We start from the raw sequence: 27,592 nt of genomic DNA, 5'->3' as shown, positions 1-27,592 counted from the left end.
CGGTTCCATCTCGGTCAGATTTTAGCGTGGGAGTGCTCGTGATCATCGCGAATTGAATACACGTGCGTCAACGGCATCTTTGTCCGTCACGTACTTCGTAAATATCAGACGAGCAACTTCGAGGTACTTGGAGGACGAACAGAACGGTTCTTCGAATTAAAAAGGGCACGTGGAGTTTTCTGCCAAACAAAAATTCCTGGAAAAGATCGGTGCATAAAATGGTCAAATTCGTCTCAAGTTTCGTTACGAAGTTCCTGAATAGCTCGATACCAAATACATTCGACCGACTGAAAATCATAATTGCTTCAATCAATAGTTTCGGAACTTGGATTTAGTCATTTCGTTTTTTATAAGTATCATCTTTTTAATTTCATCGATAATTAAGATGTAAGTAGCGAGGAGAACCAATGAACTATTTTTATACGATCTTCAATTATAATTAGATGTTCTTGTATTGAATTCTATAACTACACGAACAGATGATTTCCATTATTATTGAATGTTATTGTATCGCATCCTATAATTACATAAGATGTTTGTTGCTCAATGGACTTAAATGGATACAGTTTTACTGTATCTTTCCCATTTCCATCAAATGGAAGCCGTTACACATGGTACAAACTTCTGAAACGACCTAATATTTTATAGAAAGATAAGCACTCTCTGTTGGTCGTTAGAACAGAAGGTGATTTGGGAGATCTGGAAAGAAGGAACTCGCAGCGTGAACGCTCAAATTAATCGACTTTCTGCCCGCCTTGCACAATGAACAGCCAATCGTTCAAAGTCAGTGGAACACGCTGTCGCGACGACGAGATAAGAAGCAACGACATCGTCTTGGTTATTCCTCTGCGATCATGTGCTTTTTCTTCACCACGATCGGACTGTCACGCTACCAATGTGTTCGTCATTCATCACGGCAAACTGCGAGAAACTCCCAAATCAGCAACGAGAGTCTTCCCTCCGTGAAAAAGAAAGGATTGCCGAGAGATTTTACGATATCTTGACGCAGACGTTAAACTAATGGGCATTCTTCCTTTTGACGTGGTATTTTACTTTTTGCTAACTCCAATCGAATTTAGAGCTAGGAATTTTCGATGAATTTTCAAAGGATATTCCGATGTTGAGAAAAAACTGGTAACTTCCTTATAAAACTTTCATGGAACTTTATTTTCTGGTTTTACGTGAATTTTCTAAAAATATTTTTAGCTATTTTCTTTTGTATTCAAATATAAAATTATAAATTTTCGCCGAAGTTTAAAGGAGTATCTTGATGCCGTAAAAATAGACGACGCTTGTACTTTGTAATAGTTTGTAATAGTAACTTTCGTGTAACTTTATCTTTTGATTAAACAAAGTTTCTAAAAATAATTACTCTACTATCCTCTTCTACTTGTGAAGTCTAAATTAGAAAGTTTCGATGAATTTTCAAAAGAGAGAGTAACTTTTAAACGATCCTCGGGAATGTGACAAACGTAACAAATACGCGAAACTAATTTCATCATCGTTATCGGTTCTATAACGCAGATAATACGGTGACCCGTAAAAGATCAAGAAAAAGTAACGACTGTACGTTGTCTGAGGCAGAAGTAAATCGAGTGAAGCTGTTGTTCGACAGAAACGTATCAGAGGGAAGATTCCTCATTTCGAAACTATTACTCGATTTGCCCGTAATCCTATTTGGAAGCGGAACGGATTCGTCGGTTGTGGTTTTACCTAACGATGACAAACGGTCCTGGATTATTTGGCCAATTGTGATTTTCCTGGCCACCGATATACCTTCGAGCTTTCTGGTTACCCGGAGCAGAAATGGACGTAGCCAATAAGCTAACGTTCGGCGTGCAGCGTTGAAAAATGGTAAACGTTGCGCGCGAAAGCGAGTCCTAAATCTCGACCCGTGAAATCCGGCGTTACACGTTCTGCCTCTTTGCACAGCGTGTATTTCTAATACGTAAAAGGGTACACGGCACCGTTGCATCGTAGCCGGCAAGTATATAAATTCGCTGTTATTACGCCCCGTTTTTTCCGGGCCTCTATCGAGGCAAATGTGAATTTATCGCGCGTCGCGAATCAAACAAGCCGGATACATAAAGTTTCGTCCCAGTGGCCCTGTGGAAAGCGAAACGAAGGAGAATTGCTCTGTTCGTTGATGCTTCCAAGTTATATTGCACCGATGACAAGGAGTTTCTCAGAAGAAATAATAATAATATTGACAGAAAAGATTCCAGAGTTCTGAAAAAAAGTGTAGAGTAAGTAGTATTGGTTCTTTTTTTTAATCAATTTGTAGTAGAAATGTATGATACAAATTAATTATTTATACAAATTAATATTACAAGCTGACTTCACCATTTTCTTGTGGAATCTGCGAATTATAAATTTAAATTATCTGCGGGAGAGATAAGCGTAACAAAACGAAGTATCATCGAAGTTGTTCTATCAATTCAGCGCTTCCTCTATCCAACTCGATGTTTGAAAATTAATTAGCTTGTGGATAAGGAATTATTCAGACAAAATTGTGCTACGAGATTTCCCATTTATGAACACCAATTTTCCATATTAGTTTCCATAAAGCAGCATTGTCTATTAATAATAAATAATGAAATCGGTATTCGATAATCAAGTATTCGGATAATCTTAAACAATAGTATTAAAATATAATAAATACCATTATGTTTCCAGCACTTTCTTCCTAACTTTAAAATTCATATTTCCAATATCTCTCCTAATTTATAATTCACTAATTCTATACAAGTCACGATGCACGTACCTAAATATAAAAATAAAGACTTCTTCTTTCTATCCCAGCTCATTTTCGAATAAAGAAAACTTTACGACGATCAGGATTGATTCTTCGTCAATCGTGTTCTATTGCCAAGAAACTTTCGACTGTTTTTACTTTTAAATGGCTGTAGAAACACGCAATAAAAAAGGCACCGTTCCACACGTGTCACTGCGTAGAGCGTAGGGCATGCGTGGTTACTTGGAAACATCATAATCCTATACTTCAACTAAACGCATATGGGAGGAAGGTTGCGTATAAATCTTCCGCCGACCCTTCGTTACAGACGCCCTCGACGTCGTCTTGGAATTTATCCATGGACGAGTTGACGACGATACCACGCAGTTCCAGACACCGTTCTACGCTCGAACAAAGGCTACGCCGCGTTCTTTGCGGCGGCCAATAAGTCGTTTGTTTCAGGGACGCTCATAATTTTTCTGACACCACCCCTTTTACTTCGAAATGGCTTATGAGGCGTGTTATTCGTCCACAGCGTGTCTAGATATTTCTACTATTATAGATATAAGAAATTCTTGTTTGAAATGAGTTAAATATTAGAATAATATTCAAAGAAGATAATTTAACTCTTTGAACCTGGATCAGATTTCAGTTGACATGCTTTCAAGTAACTTGAGACCACTGTACCAATATGACTTGTTTGTTTGACTTGAAACATCTCGAGTTTCTATACTTCTTCTCGTTAGTCAAATCATTTGAATTCAAATAATTTGACAAATCTGAATGAGATCTTAAAGATGTATCCCCGAGTTGATTCGATTTCGATTACATATAAAATTTCCTTTATTCCGAGTTAATTTGGCCCCTACGACGGAGTAAAAATTATTCTTCCCGGTCGTGATTACGATCTTCCAACTTTTTGTAATTAAAAGTTTCTTCTAAGTCCAGTAATGTCAGTTAAAGAAACCACGAGCCACTGAAATAAAGAAGATCTTGTAGAGAGTACATAATACTTATCAACTTCTTTCAATTTAAAATGGCCTATTAAGGTAGTCGTGCCAGATAAGAAATGATTTACCATGTTACATCATGGTCTGCATGAGAAAAAAACTCGATAAAACCGTTAACAGTTTCCATTTCACTCGTTGACGAGAGGCATGGGATGAATTAATTCGAAAGTTTCGTTCAGGAAGCCCAGCAAAAGGGGAACGAACAAACTGGCTGCTCGTAAGATTTCCACTTTTTACATCGTCGCAAGTCACGCAAGAACAATGCAACTGTTCTGTAAAACGTAACGTACGAAATCGGTCGCAACGCGCTGCCACACGCTGCGATAAACTTAATAGACGTTCCTTGCTACGATTTGTTTTCGCTTGATCGCGATAAATTGTAAACGAGACCTTTCAAGGCGAACTGCATCGATTTCCGCGTTTCTTGCAATTAAACCGTCCGCTTTATAGCGAATTGGCGCTGTTGCTCGTGTGATTCGTGCTGTCCGCTATTTCTCAGCGTGCAACGAGCAAGTCGACTGTTATTTCTTCGTCGTCGTTTGTCGAGTGCCACTTCAAGAGACGCGTTATTCACGGCTACGAAGAGAAAGAAGCGTTTTATGATTCTCGTCTCGTCGTTGGCCCTTGTCTTCCGGGGTCCCAGGCGGCCGCTCCACTTCCCCAGTTTTCAACGTGAAACGTTCTCCGAGTTCTTGGCAAACGCTCGTGACCGACCGGCGAAACAGCTGTTCCTTTGGATAACGACCATACAACGGCGTTATCCAGCCGCCATGTTATTACAGTCAAACGATTCCAATCCGCGTACCGTGATCTTCGATTACGAGGTTAGTTACCGTACTTTTCGCGAGACAGTGCGAAGTAAACGATACAACGAGAATTGCTCGGTAATTTTGCCTTGGTAAACGATGTTTAAGCGTCAGAGCAATGTTTCTTTTATGCGGGTGGTATGTGTTAATGGATGGTGAAGCTATTGCTTGATGGAAGAAAAATATTTCTTTGGAAGAATACCTTCAATTTCATTATTTAGAAAGATCGCGTTTTTAGGGGTATTTTCTAGTTTCAGCGCTTATTTGCGTAATTAAATTACTATTACTAAAATACTTTTAATTTGATCGTTCAGAGAGAAGTCTGCATCTTCAAAGTCTTCTGTATAATGAAACTAAAATTAATAGTGAAACTTTACGAGTCACGAATTACAGGTGTAATTGCTAGTTTGACCATAATTGCTAATAAACCTCTACTGCACGACGTTAAGCAAATCGATAATAAAACGAGTAAAATTTCTATGTAAATTTTGCGAATTACAAGGTAGCAAGCCGTTTATGCAACAGAAATCTACATATATATAGTGTACAACTTTTCACATTCAGTTCATTAATAGCACTAGTTAATCAATTATTACGTAAAAGAATTCAGAATGTTAGGTATACTTATTTTTAAAACATATATTTAAGTCGAGTAAGACAACATGGAAGCACGGTAACTCGGTTTCACGAAAGTACTTTCCCCGTTTTCTTTCCTTTTCCTTTTTGCTCCACATGTTTAATGAGAATTATAAAATAACCGAAATGAGCCACAAGATTTTGATCATAATAGAGCTACATGTGTAATTTTCACCGCGATAGGAAAATAATGTACTCCGGCCTTACAATTAAGCAACGCTGGCCTCGTGATTACTTATCGTTAATTAAATCAGCCTCGGCGTTATCTTCCACGAGCCTTCGTGCGTTCCACAACCCCTTCAACGAAGAGTGCCTCTTTCCTCATACAGACTAGACCCATCTAGTTCTAACTGTGATCTCAAGTGCATGCAGCCCATGTATACCAGAAATCTTGTAATCGGGGAATGTACGCTCGTGGAATCACAAGATGGAACGACAAGTCATCGTTACTGTTTTTAGCACAACGTCGTTGGTAATCACGTTGGATGAAATGCCGGGGCTTCAAAACGTGCATTCCACGTTCGTAACCTATTATAAATATATATCAGAATAATAGACACATTATAGAAATAATTACAGAAATTGTTACATAAAGAGGTTGGAGATACGAAACGAATCTCTATAATTTGAAAGAAATCAGTTCATCACGGCGATACAAAATATTTCGATTGCTTTAAATTCCATAAAACTGTGGGATCTGCATAGAAGAAGAAATAGTAAGAAACAGAACACTGAGAAAATTCTTAAACTCCTTTTTGCCATTACATGGTGAGTTCGATAGAATTAAATAGTGTAAACTGACTAAAAAGAAGTTCGTGAAACGTTTCGTTAACATAACTCTGGTCCTTAATAGCTTCAGTAACAAGAAAAAATTTACTTCAACTTAGGAACATTATGTATTACCATCTATAATTTCGCGGACAATTTATTGACTGTCAGTGATACTTTCCTATGGATATATTCAGACTAAACGTGTTCTTAAAGTTTCCTTTATTATTAGTTAGCGAAGTTTCAATCCCTTTGCTGTAAAATCGATCTCGTTTCAACGGGATCCAGATAGTTCCTAAGTAAATACTAGTCAGACATTCCACACCTCGATCAGCTCGATTTTTACAGCTGTCAACGAGACCAAAGGCTCGCAGCGGATTTCACCGTACGTGAGTTCCGCGCGATAAACCCCGACACGATAGGATTAAAATAATTTTCGATCTCTTATGCGAGGCGTAAGCGTAAGAGTGTCTCGACTTGCGTCATATAACAAAAGTAGGATAATGACAGAGTAAAGCACTACTACGGCCGTGGAATGATTTGAATTTTCCCAAGCGACTCTTGCGCAACTCTCGCCGACAAAACGGGCGGGTCTGGTCGTTTACAACCAAGGTGAATAGAAAAAAAATACATTTCAGCACAAAAATATCGAAACACTTACCTATATTTAGCGAAGATTACAGGGGGGCAAATATTATAGGTCTATTTTTGTTGATTTTCTAACTTTGATATCATTAAGTAGTTTCTTATGAAGTATGTAGTTAATGGGAATAAATTGATATATTTCAAAATACGAGTTTTGAAATGTAATAGTAGATGCGATTAAATTGATTTTTAAAAGCCAGAATGCAATAATAAAACTAGCGTTTCTAATTGCCAAAATCTTATAAAATCTTTATCTTCAAATTAAGCTTCTTCTAAATTAATAGAAAAATTCAAGCATTAATATTCAAGCATATATCATTATCATGTCTTTTAACATACGCCTAATTTTAAATTTACAGTCTGCTGAATAGAGCATGTTTTCAAGCTTTCAGGTAAGGATCCATGTGCTCCTGACAATCGTGGCAAAAAGACAAACATAAAGGGTTAAGAAAAAAGGAAAAGCCGGTGAGGAAAAGCAACAAAGAGAAAAAGAGAACACGGACAATTGGAAAATCGATAACGGTGTTCGAGATCGAGGCAAATCAAGCGTGCTACGACACGAGTATTTTCACGTTGACGGGATTACGGTCGAGCGTAGGTAACGGAACTAGAACGAGACAAAGAGGATAGCCGATCCTTCGGGTCTTCGTCTTTCGATTCCCATCGGCCGTTTTTTTGTTCGGCAATTAACGATTGTTTTGTTGCCTCTGAATGGACTCTGGATCGACAAGAGGAGAGACACTGTCGACCGAGCGTGGCATTTAACGCAATTTGATGCGATTACTTTTCTCGTGCGATGCCTCGCCGCTTTCTTCCACCGATCGTGTGCGTCTGCTACGCGTTCTACACGCGCGTACACGGTGCTTAAGTCGATTGGACACGCCTCGAGATTTGACGCCGACAGACAGAACGGAACGTCAACGTCTTCGAGAGGAGACTAGAAAGAGCACTCTAAGCTTTCCGACTTCACCGATCGTTCTGGATTATTCGTTGAGACGAAAAAAACGGAACAAGAAAAGTATCAAGGCTGTCGACGTGATAGGACACGAGATGCGTGGCGTGAAATGTGCTAAAGCGAACCCAAGTCAAGGACTGCCATACGTCGGCTTTCGATTAATTGCTCGAGTGTATATCGCGTCCAGTGGAGATCCTGGATATGTTGCACTTCCTGTTATTATAGTGAATCGATCTCAAGAGGGAAAGAAGTCGAGTGGCAGAGGAATGTTCTTGCAAAGAGTTTCTTGCGTGAGTCACGTGTGCGTTACGTGGAACTTGTCGAAGTTAAGAAATCGAGCCAAGATTTTGATTAATCGTTTTGAAATCGTTCTCCGTATATACTTCTGCCAGTTTTTTCTAAAGGTATCTGAAAGTGCCGATTGAATTGTATTTGAAAAGGTTCGATAAACTTGTCACGGCCAGTTGCCGGGATCTTTCGATTCATCGAAATCTCCTGCGGCTCATTCAGAAAACGGTTCACGTACGCACCTATGGGTTACTCACGTCGCCACGTGGCGTGGCTCGCAAGAAATATCAATTGCGGGCGCGATGGAGCTACGCATCTGTCGAGAGATCGTTTCGCATAGTTGCACACTCAACCGAGAGTTACGCAACTGGTACGCACATTACATCCGCCATTTTCTCGCCGTTTTGCATGTGTCTAGATATTCAATTCATCGGTGGTGAACATAGTTCAAGATGTTAATTAAGCATTAACGCGAGTCGACGGAATGAAGATAATTAACGACGACAGTGAGGTCTTGGAAGATTTATTAGGATGCAAGATAAATTCACTTGATATTTTGACAAGTTAATTGTCTGTTATCTTTGAATAACTTTATGTCTCTTAGGCTGATTGATTTCTGAGGCGTCGTCATTGCGCAATGTGTAACGCGCGTCGTATCGTAAAAATTGATGATACGTCTGAAAGTTAAGTTCGATGGGTGGTTAATTTGCTGCCTCTCTCTTGGTCTTTATCCATGGAAAATCGTAAGTCAGAACCTCGTGACGTGCCTATGCTCGTTTGGTTATGTAACGTAATAATACTCGCGTCCTGCGTAATTGCAGTATCCCATATTTGGACCCACCAACAACATCCTTTCCATCGCCGTATCTTTCCTTGCTCGTATAGTCGTGAATTATTGAAACGGAGATGCTACGAGCAACCCATTCTCCAGGCCTTTCAATAAAGACATTGTACCTATTCATATGCTTATCGCGAACGTACTAGTTGATCTTCTGAGCAGCGCTATGTATTAAAAATAAGTACATTTTCCTAGGAAAATTCATCCTTCGAAAGATTTATTCCTTCTTAATGTCGCTTTCTTCTATTCACCGTTTCTTCTCTATAAAACACCGATGAAAATTATTCTTCGATATTTTGATGTTCGACAGAGGATCGTAATTCCAATCAACTACCGTTCCCTAAAGCACGAAGCCCATAAATTTACAAATCACATACCGCATTTTTCTTATTATTCTTTTCATCTCTCGAAGAATCAATGAAAGTTACTCTCCAATAATTAGTTGCTAGAAAGCTCTCTCTTTCTAAGCACAGTATAATGTTACTTTTCCTTCGCCAAGTGCATGAGAAATCTATGAAAATTATTCTCCCATATTTCTAAGCTCAATGGAGTATCTCGTAATATCAATTATCTACCGCTCACCGAGGTAGAAAAGTTCATAAATTTGCAAATCGTGGCGCAGGTTTAACCAGCACGTTTATCGGCGTAATACTCGGTCGAGTTTTACGCGAGCTGGCTAATTGAATTGAAGAGCTCAGCTCACGACGGTTGAAATTGAGAAATACACAGCCGCCAGTCACGAACACGCTCAACACAACTAGTCACGACCTCGTAACTATTTCATTGGGCCAACGACTGTCTGCTGTCGGCTTGTGTACCGCGTTCTCGTTGTTCCAGCTAATTGGTACAAATTAAAAGTGGATCGATTTCACGTGATCCAGAGTAAACAGCCGGGAGAAACGAAGGTTCAAGGACCTTTGGATGCTTAGAGCTGGTAAATAGACGCTCATTGTCAGGGTCTGCGCTTCATGTGCGGGCGTGTACTGTTCGCACGAAAATCCTTAACGTTCTCGTAACGATATTGATTGCCGCTCGTAAATCTGTATTCTAAATGGCACCGATCGCGTCGGCTTTCGTAATGGATGTTGCCGCAAACTTCTCATGGAATATACAATAACCGTGTGGAGTGGAGTGACTAGTAAATCGATAACCGCAAAGGGACTATATGAAACTTCTTCTGTATCGCACTTCGTTAAACGTTTTTAATTATGCGCGGTTAAGCAGCAACTTTGCAGTCGACCTCATACTACCTGAAGCTTTTTGTAAAATGGAAGTTTACGAGTCACAAATTAGAAGTTACTAATAACAGGTTTCATTCAATGAGAAAGAATGAAATTTTACAAGAAGATTTTGCAAATTACAAATTGCAACGTTATAAAAGAGAAGTTTATAAACTGCAATTATACACTTGTTAATTCACTGATATTATTCATTCATAAATTACTGCAATTCGTACATTAATTATACGCAACAAGGGTCAGAACTTGCATTGTTAAATTTTATATTGGTTTCCCGTTTTCAATCCTTTCAAGATAGATTTTTTCTTCGAGAATAAAGACAAAAAGTAGTCCATTCATAATGGTGCTCTGTATTTCACCAGGTCCTAATAATGTCAGAAAAATTATAAGACGGCAGTTAAAAATTATCTTAATCGTTAATTTTAATACCTTTCCCTCTTTTTATGAAACGCCTGTCTCCGTTTTCTGCACGTAAATTTTGAAGAGATTTCATCCGAATGGATCAGTTAATGATGGACGACCCCATATTATTGATTGACCAGCAAATATTCCACGTCACGGCATATGTACAGCTTGTAAATCGTTTTGTCATTCAATAATGATTGACAGAACAACATGGCCTCTGCACAATTTTAGAGCTGCTGTCAACATCATCTGCTCGTAATTCGACTTGTTAAGTGGATCCATTAAGAATACATGGGTGCCATCAACGACGTAGTGGACCCTTTTGAAGGAACGAGTTCTAGGTTATTCCACTGCGAATAAAAGAGAACTACTACTATTATTAAAATTCTTAAATAAACGTGATGATAATAAAAGCATTGATACTACTTTTCTATTCGGTTTTTGTAACATTTTCACAGGCCGCCAGTCTCACTCTTTTGACTGCCATTAGTGTGATTGAACCAGAGAAGAAAGAGCACTGTATTGTTACTAAGCGCGGCATCATACGTACACGTAAAAACTTATGATAATGATGAACTGGCTTTTGCCTTTTCACATCATGCCATTATATTCACGTGTCACAAAACAATTTGACAAAGAGATTCCAAATGGTATCAAGCGACACGACACTCAAATAAATCCTACTATCCAGGCTCCGATCTACGAACTTTATAACTACAGAATTTCAAAGGACATTAGCGTACCATTCTCTCCGCTTTTCTGTCAGCAAATTTTCTCAGAGATTCAAAAGAAGAGAACACAAACGAACCAGCCCACGCTCCGACGTCGAAGAACCGAGCTCGTAACGAGAGTCACGCAACGTTTTCTCGCGGAACCGTCCCCCAACGACTCTTCAGGGACACGTTTCCGGCATTATTAGCGCCACGTGATTCTAAGACCGTTTCTCGGCCGAAACATTACGTGTTGGTCAGAGATAATTAGCTCTCGAACGGGAGATCAGAGAGCCAAGTCCCTTAAGAGCGGATCATCGCGTGTCGTCGACAAGTAAAAGCAGTTTCGTGTTGCGCGAGGCTGCAACCGCGTATTATCGATCCTCTCGAACGCAGTCTCCGAGTCTCGTGGCATGCGGAAAAAATGACACGAGACGATGACATGGTAGAACTTACGGAAACCAAATACACAGAGAATCTACGATTCGACGAGTCAAGTTCGTCATTTTTACCATTTCGAGAAGCATTCCTCGGCGAAGGTCGTAAATCTCACGTGGCGCATTAAGAAGGGTACGCGCGTCGTGTTTCGTCGATTCTACACGGCTGATTTACGAAACAAATTCTGCGCTCGGTTAGCCACGCTGGCTGCCGACCGATTATGAAACATGGCTAGACCGAGAAGACGAAGCACCTCTGAATCGAACGGTTGAAAGGGCATTAATCCTTCGGCAAATTCTTCGCCGACGATTACATACTTTGAGAACACGCCTCGCGCCGTGCACGCGTTACACATCAATCCAAGACTCGTTGCATCACTGATTCCTTGTTCCTTCACTCACTGTTAATATGAACGAAGGCGGAAAACACGACGAGAGCTGTTGTGGCTTTTGTGTTGAGGACGATTCGCGTATTCTGTATGCATTGCTCTGGTTATCGGCTACATCTATCGTCGGGAATATTAATCATCTGCCCTCTAGAGATTTTTACAATGTATGAGCAACTTCAGCACGCTTCAGCATGAAACTATTTGAAACTACAAATTTCTTCCTCAGAAGAAAGACGTTACGAATGTCTGCGAATTTATCTTTGCGGTAGCTTCCTTTTCTTTCCTATCTTTTTATCCAGAAAAGCAAAACCAAATAAAAATGTTCACATTATCATCGTCGTCGTAGCAGCATCAATGACATACGAGAGGTTAAAAATTGTAATAGTCGTCGATATTTCAAAGATACGAATTGCATGAACGAGCTTTTATGTAGCTACCTCACATTTTACGTTTTTCACATGTCGATATCACAGATGTCATGAAGTTTACGAAATTATATATTTTTGCAAACGTATCTATACAACAGCCTTTTCTTTCCTCTCCCATATTCCAAAAAAAGGAAAATCAAATAAAAATGTCCACATTGTCATTGTCATTGCCATTGTCATCGTCACTGTAGCGATGCAACTGCAATAAGTATCACCTAAATATCATCATTTCAAAGATGCAAGGAATTGAATGAAAATTGTATTAACATCAAACAAGCTACTCTAAAGCAAGCCCACATTTTCCAATTCGCATATAGAGCAAACACCAGATGGCAATACAATAGAGGCTGTAAATATTAGACGTATCATTAAATCCGATGACCCAACCCGTGTTTCCATTACCCGCGTGTGGCGGTCCATTTAACTGCGGTCGCATATGAAAACTGATATCCTATCGAATCACCAAAACAGTGGAGACCGTTACGATAATTTCTACTGGGATTAACCCGATGACAATTCTAGTTGTTGCTTCGGTGAGTGCGCGAAACCAAGTCTAACGATACCAATCGCTAACTAACGTTAACAATCGAAGGCTCATGAGACGCACAATTATCGTCAGTGGGCCTATCCACGCGATAACGCGTGTTCGAATCCATTCGCGGCGATGCATCATCGATGCAAATGATCGAATTACGTAAGATCGTTTCCTCGTGCAAAGAGTACCAGCTAGTTAAGTCATTGTAAATTTTATCAGTGGATCTCGACGTTGCATGAAGAACCGTGCTATACGTTTCCCGTTTATTTTTGCCTAATCCCGAAAAATTACCGATTCGTTACCTCCTGTTGCTCCATGTTGGAATGTCAATGCTCAGCATTGGTGCATCGAATCCTTTGTCACGGTTTCAGGGCCGTGAAACACCGTCACGAAAGGAATTATTGGTTCCATGTACGTATAGAGAACAGGATGTGGGAGGGAGTGTAAAAAATTATGGAAATTGGGGAATTAGTTTCAGTCATCGCGTACCTCGCAATGAAAAGAATTTTTTTTAATAGATCAATGTCGGTGTGCCGCTACTGAGGTTATCCTCTGGGTTAATATGCATATAGATTGATACGAATGAGATTAATATTCTCTCTGGAATACCGTAGAGCTCGTGCTACGCTGTTATTTTTAGTATTCGCAAACAAGATCTTTGGAGAGATCATCCGGTACAAGTGCCTTCTCCTTGATCTAGAGATTCTGATCTAATAAACTTATAGATCGATAATGAACCATTGCAATGTACTTGACCCATAATCAGAAATACACGAGTCAGAAAATATATTTTATTAATCTCTTTCCATATGTTACACTTGGATATAACTATAACTTGCACAATTAAATTGGAATAAATCGTCGACTCATTAAGCAAGGATATCATTTGCAAAGGTATATTCACAACTGGAGAACGCAGGCTAATAGAAATTCGCTACGCATGGTCGCTATCTTCGTCTTTGGAATACTTAATTAACGATAATTGCTGAGAGTCAGAATGCCGATGAAATCGTCATATGCAGATAATTTTAATAAGCGTTTCGCGTCAATCGACGATATAAGCAATTTGGACACGTCGAATTAATTAAGGCCATGACAATCCGCTAGCAATGGTGTGTGCAACTGAATCAGACAGGATGCTCGACAAAAAAACAAAACCAATTCACCGTAACCGTGAAATAAAACGGATTATACTCGTTAATTGATTACGGGAACTCGACGAGGTAGCACGCGTGCGCGCTCATTATCAGATCGTCACTCATCGTTGCCGTATTCGATAAAATGAAAAACCTGCGACTTTCCTCTTATTTTATTCGAACATTGTATTGTGATTGCAGGTGCTATATAACTAGACAATATTAATTTTTATACCTAATTAATTGTAATTTGGAAAATTGTATATATACATTTTTGGCTGCAAGTGTTACCTGGGCAAAATTATTCTTTATCGAAATCTAATACGATTTAGAGGATTGAATATGAAGCGAAAAGTTATTAGAAACTTATTGAAAACTTTGGAATTACTATTTCGCCTAGAACCTGTAAAGAATCGAGTACGTGAACGTGAATCGTGAACGTGAAATCGTTCGCAAAATTTCCACTTATGCGGTAACTACTGGAAACGGTTGTATGCGGCCTTGGGATTATCGCACCGGCAAAAATATATGCGTCATTGTAAAGTGTCACTTGTAAGTGGAGCAGCTGTTACGCTGGCTACTTTCCGGCGTTTCAACGTTAAAAAGCGTGTAACCGTGTCGTATAAAACACTTGTGTTTTTGAACGGAACGTATAGATACGTTTTAGAATCTTTTTTGTATGAATATTTGGATGAAGAAAAAGTTCTGAAAAAGTACCTGTAATTTCTAAGAGATAAATTTAAAGAGTCATTAGGAAACATTTATTTCTAATACGAAACTTTTTAATGTAAATCAACAAGTTTTGTTGTATGGATCGCGTCGGAGTCACATCTTTTATGATCGTAGAACAAATAAATGTTGCATATTATCGATGATACATTTAACTTTTGAAATTTATGTTCTGCAATAAATTCAGGTTCACGAAGATCGCGAGAAACGTGCGTGCGAATGTAAATGAATTTAAACAAGTTTCCTTAAGATAGCTTGCTTTTGAGTAACCAACTATAATAACGAGGAGCTTCTGCTTAGAACGTTGAGCGGCGTGTGCTTTAGGTAAAAACACGTCTGATCTTCAATCTAGGAGTGTGTCTTATCTCCTTGCGCGTCTAACTAACTAAAAGGGGAAACCACTAGTGAGAGCACGACATCGTGATTATCTAAACAACGAAATCTAGAGAGAGAGAGAGAGAGAGAGAGAGAGAGAGAGAGAGAGGTTCGGGTCTATCTGAGCAAGGGAGTTACGACTTGTGAGCTAAATCTAGGAATTCACACTTTCAAGATTTATTTTTGATCTGATGGAAACAAAGTTCTTCCTGCAACGAATAGAGAAAAGAAATCAAACAACCTAATCGTAAAATAGACATACAGAATAGGATCGCAAGTTTACAAACTTTTCACTAAGATTCAAGAAGAGAGATTTCTTCTCTCTAAATTCAATATTTGAAAATGGTTACCACCAGTTGCTCGATTAGCTTGACCAACATGGCTATCTTCCATCACGTAGAATACACAAGATGCGAGGGAGAAACCAGAAATATTTCGCTTCTACAGACCCGAATTTTTCGAATTCTCAATGCCTGATTAAATCGTCTATAAATTTAGATATATTTCCTACATTTTTGCAGTTTATGTTCAACGATTACTATGATCTTCTCATGTTTTGCATTTTTACTATCCAAATTTATTTTCTTTATCGATTAACTAACCCTCTATAAACTTAGACTCCTCTTCTTTACATTTTTAGCCATTCATCTATGGCTAAAAATTCCTATGATCTCAGGAAAACTACTATAATTCGTCAAGCAAATTTCTATGATCTTCATACAATTACTACCCGTTATTAACTGAATTTCTATGTTCACAAAAATTCCTATAATCTATCAACATATTTTTGCAACTACTACTTTCCACACGTTACATTACACTGTACCATCAATCTTTCAGGGGAATAAAATTTAGCTCGATTAAAAAGCAAATAGGGGATGAAAGGCGGCAACACATGGTAAATTTCGATCGACCATGAGGGTCAACGATTGGTCGATCAAGTTCAGCAGCCAGTTAACCGACGGTTAGCCTGCTGTCCTGCGTCCGACTAACGACTTAATGACGGGAATTCGCCACTTACGGGGCTCCTCCTTTTCTCCTCTTTCGTCGTCCATCGTCTTTCTCCTCTGCATCTTCGTCGGCGAATAGCGTCGGCGAATAGCATCGGCGTAAAACGAGCCAGCCAACGGTCAAGTAACAATGTCGAAAATTGGACGAGTCTCAACAGGGATCTCTATTAACCTCCGGAGTACCATGCATCGTGCAATTACGTTGGAAGGAATAAATTCAACTCGACAAATTGTGTGGCGTGTTGGTCAATCTCTTTGCATTAAACAGGTCCGGGATTTCTTCTTATGTCGGGAAGAAACGCGATATCATCGCATAAAATATGCTCATAAATCGATTACCATCGTAATCTCGGTGTAAGCTATTGATAAAGATCGATGATTCATTTCCGTAAATCATATGTAAAATCTTCTTCATAAGGAAGTATTACGATGCTTGCAGAAAATTAAGTAAACGTTAAATATTATTAGGAAGCCATTAAACGTTTAAGAATTATTATCACGTTTAAGACCTTAGATTAAGATATTATATAGATTATAGAATCGTATCAATTTTATGATAATGAAATTAAATTCTTCCTTGTTTACATCCATTACGTTCCTCGATTATTGATTTAATCGATTCTGATATTTGGATTACTTTTTTATTTTATTTTTTGTTGTTTGATTCCAGATTTTATCTCAGATTATACATATATATAAACGAACGTAATTCTTAACTCATCGCGTTCCTCTTGTAAATCAATCAAATAGTTTTTTGAAATTTTTAAGGTGTTACGCCGCATGAAAGTAAAACTTCGTTCGATTAATCGTTTCATTGATAATTCGGATTAATCTTTCAAACCTTTTATAAAATCAATATGTATCTTACTACTTGTGAACGAAGATGTACACGATCATTCCCATGGACTTGCGCATAAATTCAAAACAGATCGTCGACAATAAAATATACACAAGTAGGTTAGATTGCAGTTAACAGCAGATTATATGATGGGCGTGAAATAAGATCTCGTTCAATTCAGACAAGACTTCATTGAATTTGCGCGAGACTATCTTAGACCGTAACAAGATTCCATTGAAACTGAATGGAGCTCTATTAAATAATATTGGATAATATTAGATTGACGTTGGATTCAAGAAAAATATCATTCATCAGGGAGATCAGCATCGATTGTATATCAAATTGAATTTTACGTATTCGATCCATCGGCCAAATAACCTTTGCGGCAGTTTCGATAAAGATCGATGAGTTCCTCCCATGGATCAAGGAATCCTCGTTGCTGGGACGATTCTATGGGTGCTTCCCTTCTCGGAATAATAGCCGATGGCCCCTCGATTGTGCCTCATAATACTAGGAAATTACATTACGACCAGAAGCTACCGTCTCGCGAATAATTGTTATGCACCAGCGACGCAACAGTGGCGTAGCATTCGCCTCGAGCGAATTCCACTGGACGTTCAATACTCGTCGGTTCTTCGTCGCTTTGTAACGAATGTTCTCTTTGAGCTCTTTATTCGTTTCCAATTAAAGGACTTCAAAGAAACGTTAAAATCATTAAATCTTTCACGATCGATAGCCCTATCGACAAGGCCCTATTCGAATATCTTTTTCGCATTCCTATTGCTCCCACTCGAGACAGGAATTGGCTCAGCAGACGAAAATTCCTCTTTATCTTGAATTCATTAACCTTTAAGAGATTAATTATCATTCGTGACTCTGAATCGGGCCACGAATCGACGCCAATCGGACTGGTTCTTTCGCAAGGGTGACCAACGTTATTGACTTTACATGATTAAACAGTCATTAAATCATAAGTTTCGTTTTTCAGAACTCCAGACACATGATTTATATTATGGCGAGAGAATAGTCCCATTATAATCTCCTACAATTTATAAACCGCCTTCTTCATAATCTTCCTTCTCTCTCTTTCTCTCTCCATCATATTTTTCCTCGTCCATTGGCACGCTTAGCCGGCTGGCTGAATATTACCTGAATTTACCACCGTTTTTCGAACGTTCGTTAAAGTGGCGAGGCTTTGCGTGCATTTGACAGGAAATATGCTGAGCCAAGCTTTACGTAATGGACCGCTTCATCCTCGCCTCTTTTCTGCTCGTTCGAACGAACACACTCGACCACAAAACACGCAGGTGACGACTTCTCCAAGGGATCCTCTCTCTGAGAATTCGCGCGCGCCTTTTCTTCGTGCTATCAGCTCACGGTTGGGACCATCGGCCGCCAGTGTGTTACGTTCACAGCCTGTTCCCTCGTCGCCGCAGAAACGATTCAGGAAGAAGCACGATACTCGGGCAAACAAGCTCGCGATATCGAATTTCTCGTCCATCGCGAGTTGATGGTATCACACGAGTGGATCCTATAGAATGGACGTGAGTGTTCTTTCCATAGAAATCTTCCAATAGATAGCCTTTCTCTCCTGTAGTTCAACTCTGGTGAACGGTGGACGATTGAATCTTTATCGACGTGTTTCTCGGTTAATCTTAATTGCATCAATTTAATTACTCTCTCTCTAAATTCATTGACGTCCTTTAATGTCCTTTTAATAACATCCAACTGATCCATCATTTACACACCTTTCACCTGATGTTAATCGATTCCACTCGCTAATTTCACCCTACACATCACGAATTAGTCTCATCTCGCGGAGCTAAGATAAACAGAGATTCACCAGGGTTGGGATAAAATCGAAGGTGGTGTTGTTGTAGACCGAGTGAATCGGAAAACCAACAATTTACTCGAAAGGGAGTTTAATAAAAGGGGAAAACGTGGGGATACGTTTGCAGGAGCAGAGCAAGGATAATGATACATCGACGCTTCAATGGCCGGATTATCTTGTCATCGGTCTAATGCTGTCGATCTCAACCGGCATTGGGATCTACTACCGATTCACCGGAGGCAGGCAACGCACGGCCGAGGTTAAGCCCTTGGAAAATTAATTTCGCCACGGACGATCGAATCGACATCGAGTCTACAACGCCGCGCGATCCAATATCCGTGATAAACTGCGTCAGAACAGGATTGTACATACCTAGAGCTGGCACGTTCTTAGATCACGACATAGGTCCAGCGTTCCATGCCTCAGATCTTTCACCGTTATCGCACCGATCGATCTAGCCGCGCGATAAATATTGCCATCGACACAAATTGCCAACTATCCAGAGCGCTATTTAATTTATCGGGTTAGCCGCGAGCCAACTTCCACGAACGACCGCAAAGACAGAAAGTTAATTAACGCTGAAACGTTATTACGAATCAAGTTAGAGGGCCAGGAGTAAAATGTCCACTCGCAGAATACGATCGATCAGGCGATAGTAACGATACACAGAATGGATAGCGTGGTTTTCGGTTTTACTTCTGCTACGGACAAATTGACGGTCGAAATAATTCATTGCAGATCGAAATACTTCTTTCAAATAAAATTATTACATCAAAGGATCAATTCACTCTTGTGTAAAATGGACAATTATTTTTATATAATCTTATCTCTAAGTTTGTCGAAACGCATTAAAACTTAGTAAAACGTAACAGTAGTGTCAGCAGCAACGCTCAAACGATCGAACGAATATAGCAATGCGTTAACCAATGTTTCACGATTATTACAACAGGAGTACTTCTCAGCCAATCGAACGATGGGCGTCGTTCCTTTATCGATCGCACTGATGGTGTCTTTCATGTCAGCGATCACGGTGTTAGGAATCAGCGCAGAAACTTACATTCACGGCACGCAAGTCACGCTGTTGTACCTGGGTGGTTTCTTTGGTACACCAATCGTCTTGTATCTCTATCTTCCCGTTTTCACGGAATTGAACACCATGAGTGTCTATGAGGTATATGATTTTCTAATCAATCAATCGTACTATATCGCCAATCATTCCCACAATTTGGCACTTAGAAATAACCTTCGTGATCATTTCTTTTCCAGTATTTATGAACTCGATTTGAAATCAGGACTGGATAAATCAATCGTACCTCGTTAACAACCATCGTTGATCCATAATCTCAAATTAGAAGATCATCTTCGTGATCCTTTCCTTCTAGCATTTAAAAAAATAATTTGCAGTCCAATGCTAATAGATGGTATCACATTTTATAAAAAGTTATTTTCCATCAGTTTCAAGCTTCAAAGCTTTCATCGTGATCTTCTATTGCAATATTAAAAAAAAAGAAAGACAGTTTAGAGGCAGAAGTTGATAAATCAATCGCGCTTCATCAATTCTCTATTTTCAATTCATAATTCGTAATTTACGATAAGTTAACACATAAGCTGCTTTCTTGTAACACTGTCTTTCTCTCAGTATCTAGAGAAACGATTTGGAGTAGGAGCACGACTACTAGCCAGCACTGCTAATTTCCTGCAGCTACTTTTGTACACTGGAATAGTATTATTCGCGCCTTCGTTGGCACTAGAAGCGACCACTGGTCTGTCAGGGAACATGAGCATCGTGCTGATCGGCCTGATTTGCACCTTCTACTCGACCGTAGGTGGCATCAAGGCTGTCCTCATCACCGACGTCTTTCAAGCAGTACTGATATTCACCGCACTTTTGTGCGTCCTGAGTATCGCCGCTAGCGACCTTGACGGAGGCTTATCCAATGTGTGGAGCATCGCTCAAGAGGATGGTCGAATAGAATTCTTCGAGTAAGAACATCAGTAAATTTATACGAGGTCAGATAGTTGAAAAATTTGTTGATTTTTAGTTTCAGGATTGATCCAACTATAAGGCATACATGGTGGGCATTACTGATTGGTGGGACTACCATGTTTCTGTCTTTATACGCGGTTAATCAGATCCAAGTTCAGCGCTTACTCACTGCCAAGTGAGTATTTATAATCATTTATATAATAATTAATTCGATACCGGTGGCTTAGATATCGAGTCAGGCACCGCTTCTCTTTAGTCTTCGAATACTCACGATTAGCGTTATCTACATGTTATTCGACCGCTCATGTAATTTTTATTTAATTTGCTCAATTATCTCAATCATTGGATGTACGCTATCGACCAATTCTAGAATGGCAAGTAAAAAAGCAGATACGTTAAGGAATTGTAGAATAAAATGTATCGAAAGTATAAAATAATGAATGATTCGAAGATTAAATAAGAAATTACTATTCCATGTCCAGCAGTAATTTGTCAAAATACGCCGGTCTCTGATACATATTTTAATTGATTTAAATTTTGTATAAGATCTAAATTGGATTTTCTGTCATTAGGAGTCTCAAATCTTCGCAACGCGCGCTCATTCTCAGCGGCCCACTCACTTTACTCTTAGGTTCTTTGACAGCGTTCTGCGGTCTAATCCTCTACGCTGTCTACAGAAACTGCGACCCAGTTACATCCGGTAAAATCTCAAGCTTCGACAAGATAATGCCATATTTCGCAGCTGAAAGAATGTCACGAGTGCCAGGTGTCACTGGGCTCTTCATTTCCGGTGTATTCAGCGCGAGTCTCAGCACCATATCCGCTATGTTGAATTCTCTAGCTGCTGTAGCTTTGGAAGACTATGTAAAGCCCACGTGTCGTAAATTTAGTATAGAATTTCCAACAGAAAAGGCCACGTTAATTGGAAAATTTCTTGCTGTGGCGAATGGTTTCACGTGTTTAGCCGTGGCTTTTATTGCCAAATCGATGGGACCGCTGGTCGAAGCTGCCATAGGCATTTCTGGAGCGATTGGAGGACCCATTTTGGGGATTTTCACACTAGGCATGGTCGTGGAAAAGGCAAATCAGGCTGGAGCTATCGTTGGCACTAGCACAGCCTTGATCACATGCATTTGGGCAGTATTTGGTACACCGAAACCACCAACACCCAATCTTCCGCTATCTGTGGAAGGCTGCGACAATTCCACCTTACTCCTCTATCATCAAAACACAACTTTATTCGAAGAGTAAGTTTCTTGCTCGTTAAGAAAGCGAGCTTGTTATCGAGGCTTTTAAAGTGCGTATCGCGAGCCAATTCGAGAATACCAGTGCTGTAAAAGGTTTTACGAGTTCGTTCGAAGCAAAGAAAGCCAGCCTTTAATAGGCGGAAATAGCAATTTTTCCGGAGGCAAATTAGAAAACCGTGGCTATTATATCTTTGCTCTGTTATCAAGTTTGTTGGTTCCCTTTAATGCATGCATGGAATAATTACACGGATAAAACTGTTCCCCTTTTTGTGAATAAAAGCACTGCTTTCTTTCATCCCCCTTCATGAGCAATACAGGTACATATTCGCAATTTATGCTTCAAGCGATCATAAGAAAACATAGAAATAATCGTTTCTAGCTGCTAACCATTCTTCTCATTTATAAATTTGAAAACAGAAATAGGAATCAATTCTTTACGACATGATCAGCACGTCCATCGAAAGTCGATTAACATCTATCATTTTTTTTGTCATATTATTCAAACTATAGGATCGTTTTTAGGAACGTTCCTCGCTTTGACGAGATTCGTTTTCGATAAGAAAATATCGTACACACGTGTCACCAGCCGATTTTCTCTCGAAACGTTGTTACAGCAAAAAATGCAAGTGAAACGTCGAGGTAGGAAATACGGACATATCGTAAGCACCTCATTTTCGTGATTCTTGACTCTTCCAGGCATAATCGATAAGGAGCAGCCGCGATGAATTTATCGGAAACGGAAGATTTCGTTACCGGGGAGCAGTTTTCGTTACACCGGAATATAATTGGTACATAAATCAGCAATGAATCGTTCTAAGATACGCCTTATCGTCGGTTCAAACGTTTCGCTATGATATGATGGGCGTGGAACGATACCATGGTAGCCAGTTCTCTCGGTTAAGAAGCAGCGATTACTTCCTGATTTCTTTCGACTCGAGAGCCGCTTTCACGTGCCGCTTGCTTCCCATCGTTTCCCACGATAGTAACTAACGCTAATTACTCGTTAATAAACCGTGATTATAGTCTCTTTGAAATGCCTGCCGCGTTCCAGTATTGCGTATGATATTGCTTTCTCCTTGCCACACGCCTCTAACCTGCTTTGTCATATTTTTCGTTGTCCTTTTCGGCTCGTTTATTCAACGATCGGTATCCAATATACTCGTAAACGTTAAACTTCTATCATCGTTTAATCTCAAATGTTTAATCCAGAAAATATAATCGCAATATCAATCAAAGTTTCAAATAATTTCAATAATGAATTTCATTTTCATTTTCAGCCCCGCGGACGATTCGTCGTACTTTTATTTGTATCGTATATCGTACATGTGGTATAATCCACTTGGACTGGCAATCACGTTGATCGTGGGCTACGTAACCAGCCTGATCACGAATAAGATATTTTACAAGAACGCTCGCGAACCAGAGCCTAACTTGTTCTTCCCCTTCCTGGCAGCGCGAATTAGGAGACGAAGGGAGGACGCGCAGAAGACTACGAACAGCCAGGTCTTCGTATTGGAGAACAGAAAATGAAATAAAGAATATAAGAATAGTAGCGAGCGTATTGAAAATTAAGCTCCGATGAGATAATGGATATCTCAGAGCAAGTGGAACTGCACTGCCCATTATAAGTTTGAAATTATCTGTCAAAAGAACTTTCCAAAAATGGAGGCAAAAATTCTATATACTATTTCGTTGATGTAATGTACAATTTGTATAAATTCACCACGGTAGCAATCCTATGGATATTAAGAACATCGCGAGGAAGTGAAATTCAACGCTTCCGAGCTCGTATGACAGAAACACGAATCCCGTAGATAAGAAGATTTGCTTCAAGAACGAGCGAAACAATTTATCGATTTAAAAACTTGCATTTCACTTACGAATATCGTATTTGCTTCGTGTTACGAGCAACTTCCTAAGAAGGAAAGTAATCGAGCCAGCTTCTGCAAGTAATACTCATTAATAAAATAAGCTCAGGTTGAGATCCAGTGTCACTGTTCCTTGTACTTATTAACTGTTCTGATGATTTCATTAGCCATAACTCATCGTCAGTGCCTCGTCGTAGAGCAAATTAATAAAATCTCCAATTTGCACCATGTTTCGATTGCAGCGCGTTAAATTTGCCAGCGCCGTCGGCCGTCGTCTTTTCCTCGCTTTGTTCATTTGCAACTTAACGAGAGACGATTGGGCTGGAAAAGGATGTGAGCTATCCACGAATGAAGCTATCCAGGCATCTGGGTCACAGGGATGACCGGATTAGAGACACTATAATTCTCGTTGTATCGTTTTAGCCAAACACCGAGAAAAATGACCGCGTAACTTAACTTATCTCGTAATGGTCAACGAGCAATTCACTGTGGAGTATGGGTCGCGAACGACCCGCTAACACGTTTAATTAAACTTCATTCTGTACGGCACGTTATCACACTACCGCTCTGTAATAGCGAAAGACACGCAATAAAAGATAATTGATTCTTTCAACGAAAGCGACCGGCCGTTTCATTAAATTTCACACCGAAAACGATCATCACGCCACGGTACGTCCTTTCTCGCCCTCTCTTTGTTCTCTCGTTCTCTCTCTCTTGCTCTCTCTCACTTGTGAATATCGAGTGAGACAGATAACACTGGTTCCCCCTGTCGCGTTGTTTGCGGAAGCGGAATCGTCGTAATTTATCGTCTAATTGTCTCCGTGGTACGATGGTTGGGAAAGGCTTTATAATTCGTTTAATTGCAGTTCGTTCGGCTCGGTCCGGCCAACTGAATTTTCATCGCGTAAATTAGAGACGAGCTGCACACAGGAGGAAAAAATCTGTCAAGGGATACGGACAGGGGAGACACGTGAAATATCACGCCCGAAAATGCTCGTTCAATGTCGAATTACGTCTACGTTCGAATGTGTTGAGCGTCACGCGTGTGTCAGAGAATTAAAAGCTCGAATTAAAAGAGCGACGCTTTTGTAAGTGTTGACGGAAATTCACTGGACACACACGGTATGGCGATATTTTTTGGAATAAAAATAACAGCCGCGCCCCTTTCACGAACAGTCGATTAATTTCCTGTCGACGTACCGGTGTTTCGTACGCGTCATCGATCAGTGAAATTTTCGTGGGACACGTGCGTCGATTCGCGCACGTTCGACCACATAAATTTCACTCGTACTACCAAGAAGAATCCGTGTGGGTCTGAGGTAGCTGTTCGTTGATACAGGCGCGCCCATCGTGCGAAAACGAATGACCCTTTAAAAAAGGAAAAAGGTGAGACACGCGTGAGAACGTTGCTGCTCGATGTAATACTCGACATAGCGGTTTAAACAGACCCCTATCTCTTGTAAACGTGATTAAGGGTTACTTCTATGCCGATAATGAGAGAAAATTGTTATTTTAGTATTACGACATAAGGCTTGCTGTTTGATAATGAAGACACATTATAAAACTTCCAATTACGTTCTAGTCCTTGCTTTCTCACCCTTGGCAAATGGATACTTAGTTATCGCTGTTACGAGTGTTGAATATTTTACTTTATATCTATGTGAAAGTGAAGAATCAAGGAAAAAGAATCTTTATTTCCGATTTATTTAAGAAATTAAATTTCTTATACAGTTCGATACGACAATAAACGTGAAATATCAACCTACATATATGTCACATGATCCAATTTCTACTGTCTACGGGTTAAGTATGTTTTTATAACTGAATACTTTCGACTTTGATTTAATTATCGAACGTTGAAAAGATTCATATTCTCGTCCACTTTTACTGAATTCTTCATTTCAATTTCCTACTTGACTGCATTATTGAACGTTGAAATCCGAGAGCAGCGTGCTTTCAATCACTAGTATTTAATTTCAAACTTGACAGAGAAGAAATAAGAATAAAACGTGAGCTTTCCTCCGAGTTTCTACTTCAACATCGCGGAGAACAAAGCATTCCTTTCCAAATACTACAAAAGTCATAGAACATTGGAAAGTATCTGAGAAGATTCACGGATATTTCTAAGATCACCGTGGAACAAATAACGATGATTATCTTGTAGAAACCCATTTGCATTTAACCGGTAGTAACGAATGGTTTACAAGCAGCTCATCGTCGAAATCTCGCGATGTCCGTATCGTAAAACTGCTCGTTTGCGTATTGAAACGTCATTTCTATAAAATTTAATTGCATACCGCAACAACAAGCTCGAGGAGGAACCAAGAGTCGCAATGTTTTCTCATAAGAAAACAACTTTCATGTTTTCTCATAGAAAAACAACGTTGATCGCGTTCACCACACGATCGCGATGAGTCGAGTTGTATACGCTTCCTGGACGTTGTAAATCGACCTCTCACGAACAGATTCAATGCTTTAGAAGTTACAACGAGCGGCATGAACCTAGGAAAGTACTCTAATTGTTTGTGGAGCGTCCTTTCTCCTCGTGGAAAATTGACTGGCTTTTAGAGGCGAACGTAAAGCGTTCTTCCGGTACGGATATCCGCACAATCAGGGGTCCACCTTCTCCCGTCGATTATGAGCTGAGTGCATAGGAGAGATCGTTGGTCGTCGTAAACAGTGCGCTGACCAGATAAACTTTTATTTTCTAATATTCTTTGCATGTATTCAAAAAATTTCTTCGCGCTTGTGACAATGTTTTACCATATTTCTATAAATCCACGAAAATGAATTTTTTAATTTGGGTTCTAATTCATTATCAAACAACGAATTACTTTCGATTTGTGGAATCTTTCGTTCTACTTCTGTGTTATCCGTCAGGAACAAAATTTGAGTCCGACTATATCAGCCAATTTCTGTAAACTTTTGTAATAATTTTCAACTATATTTCCTATAATCAATGGAATTGGATTTCTTAACGTAAGTCCAGGTCTGTTGAACAACGAACGAAGCTATTCGATTGCTCGCAAGATCCTTTAATTCTTCTTCGACTAGTATGTATTTCTTTTTAGAAAAAGATTCGGAGCGCAACGAGTCGGAAGTAATTTTCGAAAGTCGATTAGAAACCGTGGAGAAGAGTAGCTGCGAGCGATCGGACGATGTCAAGCAGAAGCAGCGCGCCAGTGTTCGTTGCGTGACCACAGTTGTAAACGGAACAATGCTTCGATCGAGGTCGATACATCGAACACCTCGTGCTGTAACAACCATGCCGACAAAGTACGAACGAATGCAGCCGACGAATAAGCGCGGGAGGGCAATAAGATCGCGGCAGATGTAAGTATCAGCTGCACAGCCAGGGGCGGATCGTTGGCCACCATTCGAGACTTCTTCGCCTTTCACGAAACACTCTACCCAATCCATCACGAAGCCATCCGAAAAACGGGCATTCCTTCCTTGAAAATATTCTCATTGAAACGTCGTCTGTGGCATTCACTCCAGGACGTTATTAATATCGTTACACAACGTACTCAAACATTTTTGTTAGGCGTATTCTAATTAACGTTCCTAAAGAATAATTTATGTTTATTGGTAACATGATCCTGTTACAATCGTGGAAAGTCTCGTTTCAACTATGAGGCAGTCATAACTTTTTATGAAAATTACACGAATTCCAAAACCAGAAATAAATCCTTTCCTTTTTATTTGTCGTAGACTTGTGATCAGATAAATGAATATCAGGTTAATCTAAA

The 27,592-nt window shown here is 39.6% G+C and overlaps 2 protein-coding genes across 7 annotated transcripts in view; one reads left to right on the top strand and one right to left on the bottom strand.

Annotated features, from left to right (window-relative positions):
- Positions 1-27,592, bottom strand: part of by (focal adhesion protein tensin) — a 180,557-nt gene that overhangs the window by 127,199 nt on the left and 25,766 nt on the right. The gene's annotated exons all lie outside the window — the stretch shown is intronic.
- Positions 18,036-24,843, top strand: LOC117153200 (putative sodium-dependent multivitamin transporter). The gene is made up of 7 exons (XM_033326995.2): positions 18,036-18,454; positions 18,869-19,000; positions 19,691-19,912; positions 20,381-20,724; positions 20,784-20,903; positions 21,301-21,975; positions 23,253-24,843. The coding sequence occupies exons 1-7, from the start codon at positions 18,449-18,451 to the stop codon at positions 23,503-23,505; spliced, it is 1,752 nt and encodes a 583-aa protein (XP_033182886.1). The 5' UTR covers positions 18,036-18,448; the 3' UTR covers positions 23,506-24,843.

This window comes from Bombus vancouverensis, chromosome 11 (genome assembly GCF_051014615.1).
Source record: "Bombus vancouverensis nearcticus chromosome 11, iyBomVanc1_principal, whole genome shotgun sequence".
Classification (NCBI taxonomy): Eukaryota; Metazoa; Arthropoda; class Insecta; order Hymenoptera; family Apidae; genus Bombus; species Bombus vancouverensis.
The sequence above is the reverse complement of the archived record's forward strand: the minus strand, read 5'-3'. Positions and strand labels throughout refer to the sequence as shown.